This window comes from Anoplopoma fimbria, chromosome 24, assembly GCF_027596085.1.
Source record: "Anoplopoma fimbria isolate UVic2021 breed Golden Eagle Sablefish chromosome 24, Afim_UVic_2022, whole genome shotgun sequence".
NCBI classification, from domain to species: Eukaryota; Metazoa; Chordata; class Actinopteri; order Perciformes; family Anoplopomatidae; genus Anoplopoma; species Anoplopoma fimbria.
In genome coordinates, this window is record NC_072472.1 from 12,501 (window position 1) to 28,262 (window position 15,762).

The 15,762-nt window shown below is 42.7% G+C and overlaps 1 protein-coding gene across 1 annotated transcript; it reads right to left on the reverse strand.

Annotated features, from left to right (window-relative positions):
• Nucleotides 1–698: 698 nt before the first annotated feature.
• Nucleotides 699–8,138, reverse strand: slc23a1 (solute carrier family 23 member 1). Its single transcript, XM_054625958.1, has 14 exons — nt 8,068–8,138; nt 7,666–7,836; nt 7,073–7,230; nt 6,892–6,980; nt 6,705–6,772; nt 5,621–5,802; nt 5,109–5,229; nt 4,831–4,987; nt 4,501–4,648; nt 4,310–4,415; nt 3,160–3,289; nt 2,927–3,070; nt 2,654–2,749; nt 699–1,218 (listed from the first exon to the last, which is right to left on the reverse strand). Exons 1-14 carry the CDS (start codon nt 8,095–8,097, stop codon nt 986–988), a joined length of 1,833 nt encoding a protein of 610 aa, XP_054481933.1. The 5' UTR covers nt 8,098–8,138; the 3' UTR covers nt 699–985.
• Between the last annotated feature and the right edge of the window lie 7,624 nt (nt 8,139–15,762).

Here is a 15,762-nt window from a genome sequence, read left to right on the forward strand (position 1 = left end):
AACCAGTCGTCAGAACCAGTCGTCAGAACCAGTCACGTCGTCATGAAGATTTCATGATGTCGTAGACTCATTTATGTGGATTGTTTGACAAACTTAATCTACACAGCTGCCTAACAGTCCCCCAGGTTTGATGTCTTGCCAAGTGGGCTGTCCTAACCCTAACCACTCCACTTTGATGCCTTACCCCAACCGTAGATTCATTTATGAGCATTCTTTGACAAGCTTATTCTACACAGCTGCCTCATAGTCCCCCAGGTTTTATGTCCTGACTAGTGGGCTGTGGGCTGTCCTAACCCTAACCACTTTGATGCTTAAACCCAACCGTCTTTGTCCTTGATACGGTCTTACACTACTCATACTCGTGTTCTATGCCCTAATCAAGGTCTCTATTCAACCGCGAAGTCGATGGACGACGTGGGGAGATCTATGGGAATACGCTACACCCTAACCCAGAGTCAGTGTTTGTTGTATTGTTTATTTATTGTCATGAGAGCAATGTTTTGTTTCTTCATGTTTTTTAAATAAAGGTTTTAAAAATCTAAATCTCTCTCGCCCTCCCTCTTCTTCCCCTCTCTCGTTTTTCAAAGACCGTAGTTGTCGTCTGCCTGACGCTAACCCTAACCCTTTTATCCACAAGCTGATTTGTGCGTTTGATTTATATTATCAAAGAAGCAGATATTTTCAATTTTTTTATTTTTCAAAAGGAGAGTTTCATGTTGATCTTAAATGTAGAAGAGCTCCAATTGGGAAAATCACTGTTGCACTCTAATAATATCTCCTCATGTGAATTAAAGCAATGCAGAGTTTCTCTGTATAAAGTCCAATTCATGTGAAGTTTAGGCAAATCAGTGTATAAATTAATCAGCAGTCAAACAATTTCACAAATCTGATCAGCTGAAGATTTGCATTAAGAAGAGACTTAAACAGTTCCGTCACGTCACAGGTTTGATTCCCACTCAGTTAACACTGACTGATGACATCACAGTCACACCTTGGTACTGGGCAGGTGGAGGTCAGGAGCTTCCTCTTCTCTTTCTTTCACCTCCTCGGGCAGCTGCGGTGGGTCGGATGCCTGGAAACCTCTGAAGGAGGGGCTGATGGGAAAGCGTCTGAGCCATCGAGTCCGTCTGACCACACCCATCCCCAAGGGAAGATCATAGGAGGAGGAGGAGGAGGAAGAGGACCTCCACTCAACTAAACCTCGCTCCTGTCTGGAGCCTGGGGACACAAATAACATTTGTCACTTATGCTGATGTACTGTGAGAATCTGCACTTACATCCTCATCCAGATCAGAGTAAAGTGCTGTCAGCGCCCCCTCAAGGCTGCAGTGTTAATTACACTCACAATAGTAACTGATTCAAGATTGTAAACTGTTTAATGTTTCGTATTAGACAATACAACCCTAACCCCAGAAATCCTTCTGTGTTCACTTTGCATGTTCCTGCCATGTCAATGTTGGATTTCTCCAGCTTCCTCCCACAGTCAAAGACATGCAGCTGAAGAGAATTGATGACTCTAAAGTGCCTGTAGGTGTGAACGTGAGTGTGATTGGTCGTATGTCTCTTTGGTTCAGTACTGTGATGGTCTGGAGTCCTGTCCAGGATGAACCCTGCCTTCGCCCAATGTCAGCTGGGACCGGCTCCACCCCCCGTGCGACCATGAACAGGATAAGACAGGGGTCACTTATAGGTGCCGTTGTATGCGGACCCAGACTTATAACGATGGACAATTGAGAATTATTGCAGTTTTACAGAGAACTCCTACTTTTACCGGCACAGCTTTTATAGCCTTTACGGAACTTTTTCAAATTCAAAACAGTGTGTCTCATGTGATTATAAAAAGATGTGAAGCGCCACTTCAAGACAAAGCACAAATATTTCAAGCAAACGTACCAACTCGCATCCGAAATGACGGCACAGAAAAATACACTTAAGAATCCAATATGATCAGAGTCACTGCCCAACAATGATGTTAACGGAGAGGAACAGAGCTGCAACAAATGGTTTCTATAGCAACAGATAAAGTCCCTGCACACAGATTTCTCTTTTTAGAAGAGGATAATTGGTACCACACACACAGACAGAGTCAACTGTAAGTGAATCATATTGTATATTTCAGTTACAATTCATTCAAACTTGACTATATATATATATCACAAATAAACAGCCACAGGTGTGTAACTTTCAGTGAGGAATTGGTTTTAGTTTGAGCGAAGAAGGAGCAGTTCTCTTCACTGCCCTGGATAGTGTGGCTTTTATGGTTAACATCACTCACATGAATGAAATTCAATTAAAGCTGCAGGACAATTCAGTTCAATTCATTTTCTAAAATGAAGTACTTTATATTAAGATGCAAATTTTGTTTGTCATTTATTTTTAAATTATTGTGATATTCCGGACCTTTGCATGAGGAAAATTCTCTCTAACTGGACCTCGTTGTATTTTAATTGAATACCCCTGGGATAAGTGATTACAGATAATGGCTGGATGTACAAGCAAGAAACAGAATAAAGAAGCTGTCAGAGAAAATGGGTTAGGGTTAGGAGTTAGTCTCATATCTGTGTGTTCTATAGATTAGCATAAAGTATCTAACGTTTTATCTGGTTTGTTTAATAACAATACAAAAAGTTCAAATATTGTGTGTGTGTGTTACCTGGTATTGTGTTGTCGAGACAAAAAGCCAAAAAACCTCCCACAAACATCTCAGTGGACAGAAGAACAGTCAGGATCTGATCCAGCTCTGCAAGACCTGAACACACAAAACTGATCTGTAGGATCTATATCTATGCACATTTATGAAATATATCCCTTTTATTTGAAAAAACTCTTTGATTGAAATTCAGATTCAAATGCTTAAACAGTGACAACACACACAAAGACAGCTGTAGTGTCTCTCACACACACACGCACACACACACACGCACACCTGTATTAATGGAGTGGGGGTGTGTGTCCAGGTATGTCGGCAGAGTCAGACCGAAGAACATAGAGAATCCCAGAACAAAAAGATTTCTTGACGAGTTCAAATCAACCAGTTGCAGGTTAGAGAGACCGACAGCTGTGATCATACCTGAGAAACATCAACACACCTGGATCAGTAATACCTCAGAAGCACACCTGATCAAAGGTTTATGTTAGCTAATTTTACCTGTGACTCACCAAAAAGAGTGCAGAACATTCCTCCAAGGATCGGATCTGGCAGGGACGCGAATAGAGCTGTAAACTTCCCAACTGAGCCCAATATTAACATGATACCAGCTCCGTACTGCACCACACGCCTGCTGCCAACCTGTACACAGGGTCAACAATTCAAACATCCGCCCCATGAACTGACTTCAGAGAACACTTTCTTCATTCAGATGTCAGGTATGAGTCCAGGTCTAGGTGGCATGAGTTGTAAATCTTATTTGTATATTTCAGTTACAATTCATTCAAACTTGACTATATCTCACAAATAAACAGCCAAAGGTGTGTAACTTTCAGCGAGGAATTGGTTTTAGTTTGAGGCAAGAAGGAGCGGTTCTCTTCATTGCCCTGTAAACCAAAACCAACAAGGAGCCAAGGTCTGAGTTGCAGATGTCTGGAACTAGTGGCAGACACCCTGACTACCAGTTACAGGGTCTGAGGGCTAGCTACAGAAGTCTGCAGTGTACTTCTAAAGATCTGAGAACAATCTGCTAGAAGTCTGCAAACTAGCTCAAGAGGTCTGGAATTTAGCTCTCAAGGTCTGGGGACAAGTTGAAGAGGTGATGGACTAGTTGCAGTGGTGCTTGGTCTAGTTGCAGTGGTCTGAGGACCATCTCCCAAGGTCTGGGAACTACCTGCAGAAGTCTTTGGACTAGTTACAGAGGTGGCGGAGTAATTGCTGAGGTGGCGGACTTGTTGCAGAAGTGGTGGACTAGTTGCAGAGGTGGCGTACTACTTGCAGAGGTGGCGGACAAGGTGCAGAGGTGGCGGACTACTTGCGGAGGGGGGGAATAGTTGCAGAAGTGGCGTACTTCTTGCGGAGAAGGGGGACTAGTTGCAGAGGTGGGGGACTAGTTGCAGGGGTGGCAGACTACTTGCAGAGGTGGGGGACTAGTTGCAGAGGTGGGGGACTAGTTGCAGGGGTGGCGTACTACTTGCAGACGTGTGGGGATAACTTGCAAAGATTGGAGGACTAGTTGCAAAAGGTCAAGGGACCCTGATCCTTATGATCAGAGACATCAGATAAAAACCAACCAGTCTCTACTTAAACACTTTTGGTCCAGAACCAGTACATGTCTACCAAACAAACAAAGCCCTCACAGGTGGGTGTGGCCTCAGTTACCTTGGTGATGCCCAGAACGCCTATATTTGGACTGGAGGAGGTGGATCCGTTTCCTGTCCCTAAAAGACCAGCAATGATGCAGCAAACGCCTTCAATGAAAATTCCCCTGAAACAAACAAAAACAATCAACCACCTGCGGGAGGAGTCTACCAGGTAAGACAACATTACTTCCTGTTTACTTCCTGTCTTACCTATTGATGGCGTGGACTGGAGGGGGTGTGGCTCCAGACAAACGAGCACAGGCGTAATAATCACCAATCGATTCCACGATGCCCGCCATGATAGCACTCAGCATCCCCAACACCCCAGCAACTGTTACCACTGGCAACCCCCACTGGCCTATCACAGACCAGAGGGAGCAGAGACAAGGGGTTGGATTATTCTGATCGAAATTCATCCACTGTCATCGTCTACGACTTCAAAGAGGTTGAACTACCTTTGATCTCTTTCTTATTGACCACTTTTGTCTGATTTAAATGAACGCTGTGAAGCCTGTGATTGGCTGGTTTCAGGTTTCTTACAGGGGTAGGGTACTCTGAACCAGGGGGATGAAGCCATGATGTCACCACGAGCGTCAGTCCGGGCCTTGTGTCCGTAGCGATCAGGGTTGCTCGGCAACAGGTTGGTCAACGTGAGAATGTAGCAAACGAGCCAGACCAACATGATGGCGAGGATTATCTGAGAGACGTCAGAGGGAAAGAAACTGAAAATACCTTTTTGTATCTTGAAGTTCAGAAAATAAAGAGAACTAACATCTGAGGGACTGACATGATCTGACATTTTTATATTTCTTATTTACAGGAAACATTTTGAAGATCTGGACTCTGGTGGAGGTCAGCCCTTTCTCCCTGCTATAAACAGGAACAGGAAAAGAAGTCCCTCTCAGGTACTGAGCAAAAAGCACTATGAGAAAAATGCACCTACAGAGACACAGAGAGAGGCAGTTAGAGATAGAGGAAGACAGCTGTCTACACTCTGAATGGAGGACAAGTAGAAGGACATGGGTGTGTTGTTTGCAGAACAGGACAGGTTCCACCTCTAACCCCACATGTGATGTGGGGCAGACTCTGCTCTGTGCTTCCTCGTTTCAATGACGAGGTATTTTGATTTTGTGGTGTTCAGTGTCAGTTTCTGAACCTCCTCTCTAAGCCGACTGGTCTCCTCCTGAGATCAGTCCAACCGTTGTGGTGTCGTCCCCAACTTTGATGATGGGGTTGTTCGTGTGGACAGAGAGGTGAACAGACAGGCGGACAGACAGACAGACAGGTGAACAGACAGGTAAACAGACAGGTGGACAGGCAGGTGTCTCACAGTGCTGACAGGCCCCAGTGAGACCCAGCTCTGTCTCCAGCTGTGGTGAAGACAGACAGGCCGATCAGCGAGACAGTTGGAGTGATGGTGAGCGGGCCGATGTACTCCAGAAGCAAACCTGGCAACCCGCACAGACCAATCAGAAGCTCCACAGCACTGGACACGATGATGGCCCCCTGGATCTAAAACACAGAGACATACAAACACGGATGAACAGACATCTGTGTTTGATTTGAATTCACATTAAGCGGCACCAGCTGAACTCTGAGGAACTACAGATGGACACTTCTCAGTGTCAGTGGAATAATAAAAATACAATCCGTCCATCTGTCTCCTGGCAGCAGGACAATCCTGACACACTTCAACCTGAAGAGAACAGTCCACAGTTCTCCAGCAGAGTCCTAGGACCTCAGAATGGGAGGTAAACTGTGCCAGTGCTCCCTGGAGGTCACAGTCTGATGACAGCAAGATAACCATTCCCAAGGTCACCCCCTGACATTCAACAATCAGCCAGCATCTGAGAGCTTTCTCTGGGAGGCTGACGGTGTGAAACCCTGATATTCGAATCTGATCCTTGAGTCCGGTTCAAGAGAGCCTCAGTGTTCCTTCCCCAGAGCAGGTCAGCAGTTCTGCTCTGCTGGAAAGAGTCTGAGATAAGACCGGACCATCATCAGGATGGTTTGTGTAGAATTGTCACCATGCAGGACTGCATGAGGGTGTGCTGATTCCCAGGGTTTGGATGAACACTATGGTTGTGCGGTCAGGCACAATGATACACCATGAGAGAATCCATTTAGACAGATTTATTGTTGGTAGTTCCAGGGCAGATGAGGCTGGCACAATCTTTGTGGTTTTATATATTTACTCAGGAAATGATTGAGTCCAGTAGAGAGCCCAGGGTTCTGCTGTATGTCAGGGCAAAAGGGAAAGGGCTCACACCTGAACTCAATCCTCCTATATAGGCTCTAATCAAGCCAGGCCCCTCCCACTTCCTGCTCTTCCTCAGACAGCTCTGCCTCCAGACCTGCTCTTCACAACAGTTTGACTGACAGTCCTTCTCCATGCAAAAATAATCTTGATGTACCTCTCTGATGCGAGGCTGCCAGATGTGTGAGGTGTTGAGTGGAAGACTCCAGTTCCCATAAATCTCTTCTGCAGAGGAAAGAAAGAACAAATCCCTTCATGATTATCATGTGACTGTTGTTTCCTTTTAATATTTCAACATTTCAATCGTCCGTTAGATGACCAGATGAACAGATAATATGTCTCACCCTCGCTGGGACACCGCCAGCGTTCAAGACCGAGGATTGCTTGAGCAGGAATCAAGAAAGCAAAGGCACTGGCCTGAAAGAGAGGAAGCCTTCACACACACACACACACATACATCAGACTCACCTCACTCACCTGACTCACACAGACTCACTCAGACTCAGCTGAATCACACAGACTCACCTGACTCCTATGGTGGTCTGGATCAGAGTTGTGATACCGACTGTAGTGAAAATAGTTCCGACAAGCAGACTGATGGTGTTCTGGTCTCGACCGACACACATGGCTTCGGCCAGAAGAAACGGCACGGCTACAGTGCCGCTGAAACATGTCAGATAATGCTGAGGACAGATAAGGACAGGTTAAAGGTGACATCAGCATCAACACAAGGCTCACTGGCATGTCGTGAGCTTCTGCGTCTCAAACCCAGTCTAATCCCATCCTAAATTAATCAGACCAGTCCAAACCCAGTCCAAACCCAGTCCAAACCCAGTCCAAACCCAGTTTAACTGATTTATACCAGTCTAAACCCAGTTGAACTGAATCAGACCAGTCTAAAGCAAATTTAATCCCAGACTAACTAAATCCAACTAGTCAAAACCCAGTTTAATCCCAGCCTATCTGAATCAGACCAGTCTAAACCTAGTTTGATCCCAGTTTAACTGAATCAGACCAGTCTAAATCCAGTTTGATCCCAGTTTAAGTGAATTAGACCAACGTAAACCCAGTCTGAACCAAATCTAAACCCTGTAATTCCTGTATATTCCCAGTGTTACCTGTAGTCCAAGTAGAATACACAGGTACCATGGTGGGACATCTTCAATGGTGTAAATCATGTCTGTCCTCTCCCCCTGTGCTCCGATTGGCTGTTTCATTCCTTTGCCTTCCTTTGGCAGGTTAACCCTGTCTGCCTCGTGACTCCGCTCCTCTGCCAGGTTACCACCACTCTGATTGGACAAACAGGCAGTCAAAACTCTTAATGGTCATACCTCGGTTAATGAGTTACGGTTTGTCTCTCACACACACACACACACACACACACACACACACACACACACACACACACACACACACACACACACACACACACACACACACACACACACACACACACACACACACACACACACACACACACACACACACACACACACACACGCACACACACGCACACACACCTTCATGTCATGATTACTTCTGATCTTCATTGATTACTTTTATGATCTTCAGGTCATTGATTACTCTTATGAGAGCTGATTGGTTCTTGAACCCGACTGATGTTTGTCTTTTTCTGATACATGTATCTGGTGCTCTCAGAAACAGACTGAATAAAACCTGCAGATTTCCCGCTAGTGCTGCTAGTCTGGAATGATAATCTGTTTCTTCTAGTAATTTGTTTCAGAACTCTTTTTAATTAAGAAAGGTCATTAACTAAAATTGTAAAGCTTAAAACTACACCTGACACAGATCAGATTGTAATTCAGGACGAGACTTCATTCATTTAAAGTAAATTTAATCTTCTCCTAACAAAAGACTATGGAACATTCAGAATGTGATGTCCTTTAGTATTTGTGTATATATATACACGCACACACTTATGTCTTGTCATTCTCAGTTAATCTTTGTTTTTAATCTCTTTACATCTCATTCAGATTTTCTTTATTTTCTCTGAGCGACTGGTTGCCCCATCGCTCAGAGGTCCCTGCGGCCGATCCACCCGGTCACAGCTTTTTTCTGTCCTGGCCCCTCAGTGGTGGAATGAACTCCCCACTGACGTCAGGACAGCAGAGTCGCTGCCCATCTTTAGGCGCAGGCTGAAAACTCACCTCTTCAGGAAGTACTACCCGGAGCCTTCCTCGTAGCACTTATGGCACTCGTATTAGTTGCTGCACTTACTGTATTCCTATCAGTTCGCTGCACTTATTGAAGTTGTATTTGTTTACTGCACTTATCCTATTCGTAGTAGTTTGTAGCACTTACTATATTCGGATTAGTCTGTTGCAATTATTGTTTTCGTAGTAATCTGCCTCTGCACTATACTTTTGCTCTGGCTTATACTTTGAGATGCTTGTTTAAGAAAGGAGATGCACTTATGACTTCTGGTGACTAGTAGTTCTCTTGAATACCTATGTTGAATACACTTCCTGTAAGTCGCTTTGGATAAAGCGTCTGCTAAATGACTGTAGTGTAATGTAATGTAAGTACGCACATGCGCTGGAATGGATCGGGTACTGACAACTGTGAACATTTATCTAGTGAACAGGAAGTGATGAGATTGTGAACAGGAAGTGATGAGACTGTGAACATTTATCTAGTGGACAGGAAGTGATGAGGCTGTGGACAGGAAGTGATGAGGTTGTGGTTGGGAAGTGGTGAGACTCTGGACCGCTGATATGGATTATACTAAGTTAAACAGCCTCTGACAGAGAGCTGAAGTTACACTTTGGACCTCAGTGATAATCAATAACCAATAATCAGTGATGGTAAGCAGCTGTCCCAGTGGGAGTCACCTGAACAGGTGAGAAGTTTCTGTGTGTGTCTGATGGTTAATAATCTGTAGTTAGGCTCTGTGGACTTTCACCTGAAACTCTCTCTGTCTACCTGTCTCTCTGTCTCTGTCCTCAGTGTTTGGTGGTGGATCAGCTGCAGGTGAAATGGAAGATGCCTCTCAGGTAAACTGATTAGTGATTATTTACGTATTTAAGTATTGTCTCTAAACAGTCTGCTGTCAATCATTGTTTGTGTCTCTGTAGGACAGGTCATGAACAGGTGACGGTAACTTCTTAGATTAAACGCTCACTCACTTCTGCTTTGTTCAAACTCTCAAAGCTTTATTTAACTTCTAGTTGAACTGTTTACAAACACGCAAATTGTGTCACACTGAAATCCGGGAAATGTGTTTTAATGAAGACATTACATTACATTACATTACAGTCATTTAGCAGACGCTTTTATCCAAAGCGACTTACAGGAAGTGTATTCAACATAGGTATTCAAGAGAACTACTAGTCACCGGAAGTCATAAGTGCATCTCCTTTCTTAAACAAGCATCTAAAAGCATAAACCAGAGCAAAAGTATAGTGCAGAAGCAAATAACTTCGAAAACAATAAGTGCAACAAACTAATACGAATACAATAAGTGCAACGAACTGATACGAATACAATAAGTGCAACAAACTAATACGAATGCAATAAGTGCTACGAGGAAGGCTCAGGGTAGTACTTCTTGAAGAGGTGAGTTTTCAGCCTGCGCCGAAAGATGGGCAGTGACTCTGCTGTCCTGAGGTCAGTGGGGAGTTCATTCCTCCACTGTGGGGTCAGGACAGAAAGAAGCTGTGACCAGGACGATCGGCCGCAGGGACCTCTGAGCGACGGGGCAACCAGTCGCCCCGAGGCAGCAGAGCGAAGTGGTCGGGCGGGGGTGTAGGGCTTGACCATGGCCTGGAGATAGGAAGGAGCTGTTCCGTTCACTGCCCTGTAGGCACCAGAGTCTGTAACTGGATGCTCCTACAGGGAGCCAGTGTAGAGAACGGAGAAGGGAAGTTATTCCTGCCCGATTTGTACCACGCAGGATTTCTTCCTCTGAGTTGTTTTATGGCCATCGGCATCCCTAAATCCTGACTTGGATCACCGCGATCTCCTGAACTAAAATGTAAATGCCAATTTACACATATGTAAATATATATAGACAGCGGGTAAAATAAGTATTGAACACGTCACCATTTTTCTCAGTAAATATATTTCTAAAGGTGGTATTGACATAAAATGTTCACCAGATGTCGGTAACAACCCAAGTAATCCATACATACAAAGAAAACAAAAGAAATAAGTTCAGAAATTAAGTGTGTAATAAAATGGAATGACACAGGGAAAAAGTATTGAACACGCTTACTGAAATTTATTTAATACTTGGTACAAAAGCCTTTGTTGGTAATGACAGCTTCAAGACGCCTCCTGTATGGAGAAACTAGTCGCATGCATTGCTCAGGTGTGATTTTGGCCCATTCTTCCACACAAACAGTCTTCAAATCTTGAAGGTTCCGTGGGCCTCTTCTATGAACTCTGATCTTTAGTTATTTCCATAGATTTTCTATTGGATTCAAGTCAGGTGATTGGCTGGGCCATTCTAGCAGCTTTATTTTCTTTTTCTGAAACCAGTGGAGAGTTTCCTTGGCTGTGTGTTTGGGATCATTGTCTTGCTGAAATGTCCACCCTCGTTTCATCTTCATCATCCTGCTAGATGGCAGCAGATTTTTATCAAGAATGTCTCGGTACATTTTTCCATTCATCCTTCCTTCAATTATATGAAGTTTGCCAGTGCCGTATGCTGAAAAACAGCCCCACACCATGATGTTCCCACCTCCAAACTTCACTGTTGGTCTGGTGTTTTTGGGGTGATGTGCAGTGCCATTTGACCTCCAAACATGGTGTGTATTATGGCATCCAAAGAGTTCAATTTTGGTCTCATCTGACCAGACTATATCCTCCCAGTATTTCACAGGCTTGTCTAAATGTTGTGCAGCAAACTTTAAACAAGCTTCAACATGCTTTTTCTTCAGCAATGGAGTCTTGCGTGGTGAGCATTCATACAGGCCACTGCGGTTGAGTGCATTACTTATTGTTTTCTTTGAAACAATTGTACCTGCTAATTCCAGGTCTTTCTGAAGCTCTCCACTAGTGGTCCTTGGCTCTTGGACAACTCTTCTGATAATTCTTTTCACTCCTCTGACAGAAATCTTGCGAGGAGCACCTGGCCGTGGCCGGTTTATGGTGAAATGATGTTCTTTCCACTTCTGGATTATGGCCCCAACAGTGCTCACTGGAACATTCAGAAGTTTAGAAATCCTTCTGTAACCAATGCCATCAGTATGTTTTGCAACAATAAGGTTGCGAAGGTCTTGAGAGAGCTCTTTGCTTTTACCCATCATGAGATGTTTCTTGTGTGACACCTTGGTAATGAGACACCTTTTGATATACCAGCTGATATTAATTTGCACTGACAAGGGGCATGATTGCTTTCTAATTACTGATAGATTTCAGCTGGTGTCTTGGCTTTCCATGCCTTTTTGCACCTCCCTTTCTTCACGTGTTCAATACCCTGTGTCATTCCATTTTATTACACATAACTTAATTTCTAAACTTATTTGTTTGGTTTTCTTTGTATGTATGGATTACTTGGGTTGTTACCGACATCTGGTGAGAATTTCATGTCAATAGCACCTTTAGAAATCGAATGGATCGGGTACTGACAAGGCTCAATTCATCTCGAATGAACCTAATGTCCACAGTCTCTTCACTTCCTGTTCACAGCCTCATCACTTCCTGTTAACAATCTCATCACTTCCTGTCCACTAGATATATGTCCAGAGTCTTTATGTTATGTTAGTTTATATTATGTTACTTTATATTATGTTACTTTATGTTATGTTAGTTTATATTATGTTACTTTATGTTATGTTACTTTATGTTATGTTACTTTATGTTATGTAACTTTATGTTATTTTACTTTTTATTATGTTACTTTATATTATGTTACTTTATGTCATGTTACCTTTTATAATGTTACTTTATATTATGTTTCATTATGTTGTGTTACTTTACATTATGTTACTTTATAATATGTTACTTTATGTCATGCTACCTTTTTATTATCTTATTTTATATTATGTTTCATTATGTGTGTTACTTTATATTATGTTACTTTATGCTGTTACTTTATGTTTTGTTACTTCATGTCATGTTACCTTTTATAATGTTACTTTATATTATGTTTCATTATGTTGTGTTACTTTACATTATGTTACTTTATATTATGTTACTTTATGCTATGTTACTTTATGTTATGTTACTTTATATTATGTTACTTTATATCATGTTTCTTTATATTATGTTACGTGTGGATTTATGATAGCGTTACTTTACTTAATGTTACTTTATGTTCTGTTACTTAGAGCGGTAGAGAGGTGGACAGGTATATACAGATAGGTAGGTAGTGTTTCTTTCCAGATCTCCTTTATTATAAAGCCCCTATATATAAAATACTTTATGTCATATGCATTGCATATTTTGTAACTCTGTTATGTTGTTCATTCTGGTCACATGACATCTATTGACTTCTGTCCATCCTTATGTAAGGATCCCTCCTCTTCAGGTGATGGATTGTGGTATTGGTTCAAGTGTTGGATTCTGGTAGTGGTTCAGGTGCAGGATTCTGGTAATAGTTCATATGGTGGATCTTGGTAGTGGTTCAGGTGGTTGATTCGGTCAGAATAAATAAAATCTGAACTTTCATCACTGATCAAAAACAAAACAACCAAACTGGTTTGAAACATGCAGCCTTTTTATTGCAACATTAGATAATATAATAATACTAATAATCTTCTACATTTGTCATCACATAGTTGCATAATTATCAGATCAGAGAAATAAAAATGTCCGTGGGGATGGACAGATGATTCAAACATTAAAAACCTTGAGACAACCAGCTCAGACCAGTTTGAACCAGGTTACAACAGAGACCTGAACCACCAAGCAAGATCTGGGTTAGAGGCGTGACTTCAGGGATAACTCAGGTTTTTAGGAAGACAAAAAGCAATATAGAAACTGCAGGAACTGGACTCTCAGGGACCTAGACTCCGTGGGACCGGAACTTTGTGGGACCTGGACTTAGTAGGACTTGGACTATATGGGACCTGGACTCTGTTGGACCTTGACTCTGAGGGATCTGAACTCTGAGGGACCTGGTTTCTGTTGGACCTGGACTCTGTCGGACCTGGACTCTGTTGGACCTGGACTCTGTGGGACCTGGACTTTTTGGGACCTGGACTTTGTGGGACCTGGACTCTGCGGTACTTGGACTCTGCGGGACCTGGACTCTGTGGGACCTGGACTCTGAACCAAATGGAGCGACAGTAAACGTTGTTAATCCCACCGTAATCAAAAAATCAATGAATAGTCTCTATTGATTGTTCTATTGATCAGTCAACAGATTTGGTTTGGTTATGCTAACGTTGAGCCGCTAGCTAGCTAGCAGAGGTCCCCGTTGATGGTTGATGACCTCGTGACGTCAAAGGTTGAGGACTTCAACAGGATCCCACTGAATAAAATACAGAGTTAAAAGTCTGGAAACAACCTTCAGCTGCATTCTCTCTAGTGTCCATCAGGGGCGACTCCTCTGGTTGTATAGAAGTCTATGAGAAAATGACTCTACTTCTCTCTTGAGTAGTAGAGCCAACTCTTCTGTTGGTAAAACTGAGCTGTGACTCCGCCCACATATCCATGGAAACCAGAGATCACCTGCAGGTCGACCTCTGTTGGCTCAAATCAAGCTGATTGATCAATGGCTCATTGATGATTGATCTGATTACTGATTGGACGACGCAAAATAAAACGTGATGACATTGATCTACCCTTAGTATCCATGGAAACACGACTTTTCTCTTTATAAATATAAACTGTTCACTTAAATGAATATTGATAACTGATCATTTATGTCCAAGTGGGTTAGGGTTACTCTGCATAGCCTCTCAGCCAATCACAGCGCAGGATTCTCAGCATCAGCAGCTCTTCAGAGTTGTGCTGCAGAGAGAGAGAGAGACAGGTGTCACTGATGATGTCATCGGGGAAGAGACAGGTGTCACTGACGATGACATCAGAGAGAGAGGGAGAAAGGTGTCAGTGATGGTGATGATGATGGTGATGATGGTGGTGGTGATGATGATGATGATGATGATGGTGATGATGATGATGATGATGATGATGATGGTGATGATGGTGATGATGAAGGTGATGGTGATGATGGTGGTGATGATGATGATGGTGATGATGGTGATGATGATGGTGATGATGATGATGATGATGATGATGATGATGATGATGATGGTGATGATGATGATGATGGTGATGATGATGATGATGATGATGATGATGATGATGATGATGATGATGATGATGATGGAGATGATGATGATGGTGGTGATGATGATGGTGATGATGGAGATGATGATGATGATGGAGATGATGATGATGGTGGTGATGATGATGGTGGTGATGATGATGATGGTGGTGATGATGATGATGGTGATGATGGCTTTGGCACATGAGGTAGAGTGCTTGTCCCGTAACCACAAGGTTGGTGGTTCAAACCCCTCTACCGGCAACATGCCGAGGTGTCCTTGAGCAAGACACCTAACCCCAAGTTGCTCCCCGGGCGCTTCATTGCAGCCCACTGCTCCTCCGGGATGGTTAAATGCAGAGAAATAATTTCCCCATTGTGGGACTAATAAAGGCTTAATTATTATTATTAAATAATAATAGATTTTATTCAATAATTTCTTATGTTTTATATTTACTATTCAGTACATAACAAATAAAAATAAACTATGATCAATATCCAAGATATCAATATATATATATTATGATACGCTGACCTTTGACCTCTGGGGATGATGAATAAGTCCCATCCAGGACATAAGCAGTACCTCATTATACATAGGGTATTTATCCAGTACCTGACCGTATATCTAAGTCTTTATCCAGTACCTGACCGTATATCTAAGTCTTTATCCAGTACCTGACCGTATAAATCAGTATTTATCCAGTACCTGACCGTATAAATCAGTATTTATCCAGTACCTGATTGTATGTCTAAGTATTTATCCAGTACCTGACTGTATATCTAAGTCTTTATCCAGTACCTGACCGTATAAATCAGTATTTATCCAGTACCTGACCGTATAAATCAGTATTTATCCAGTACCTGATTGTATGTCTAAGTATTTATCCAGTACCTGACTTTTTATCCCAGTATTTATCCAGTACCTGATGGTATATTTCAGTATTCATCCAGTACCTGACTGTATCTGATTTCTATT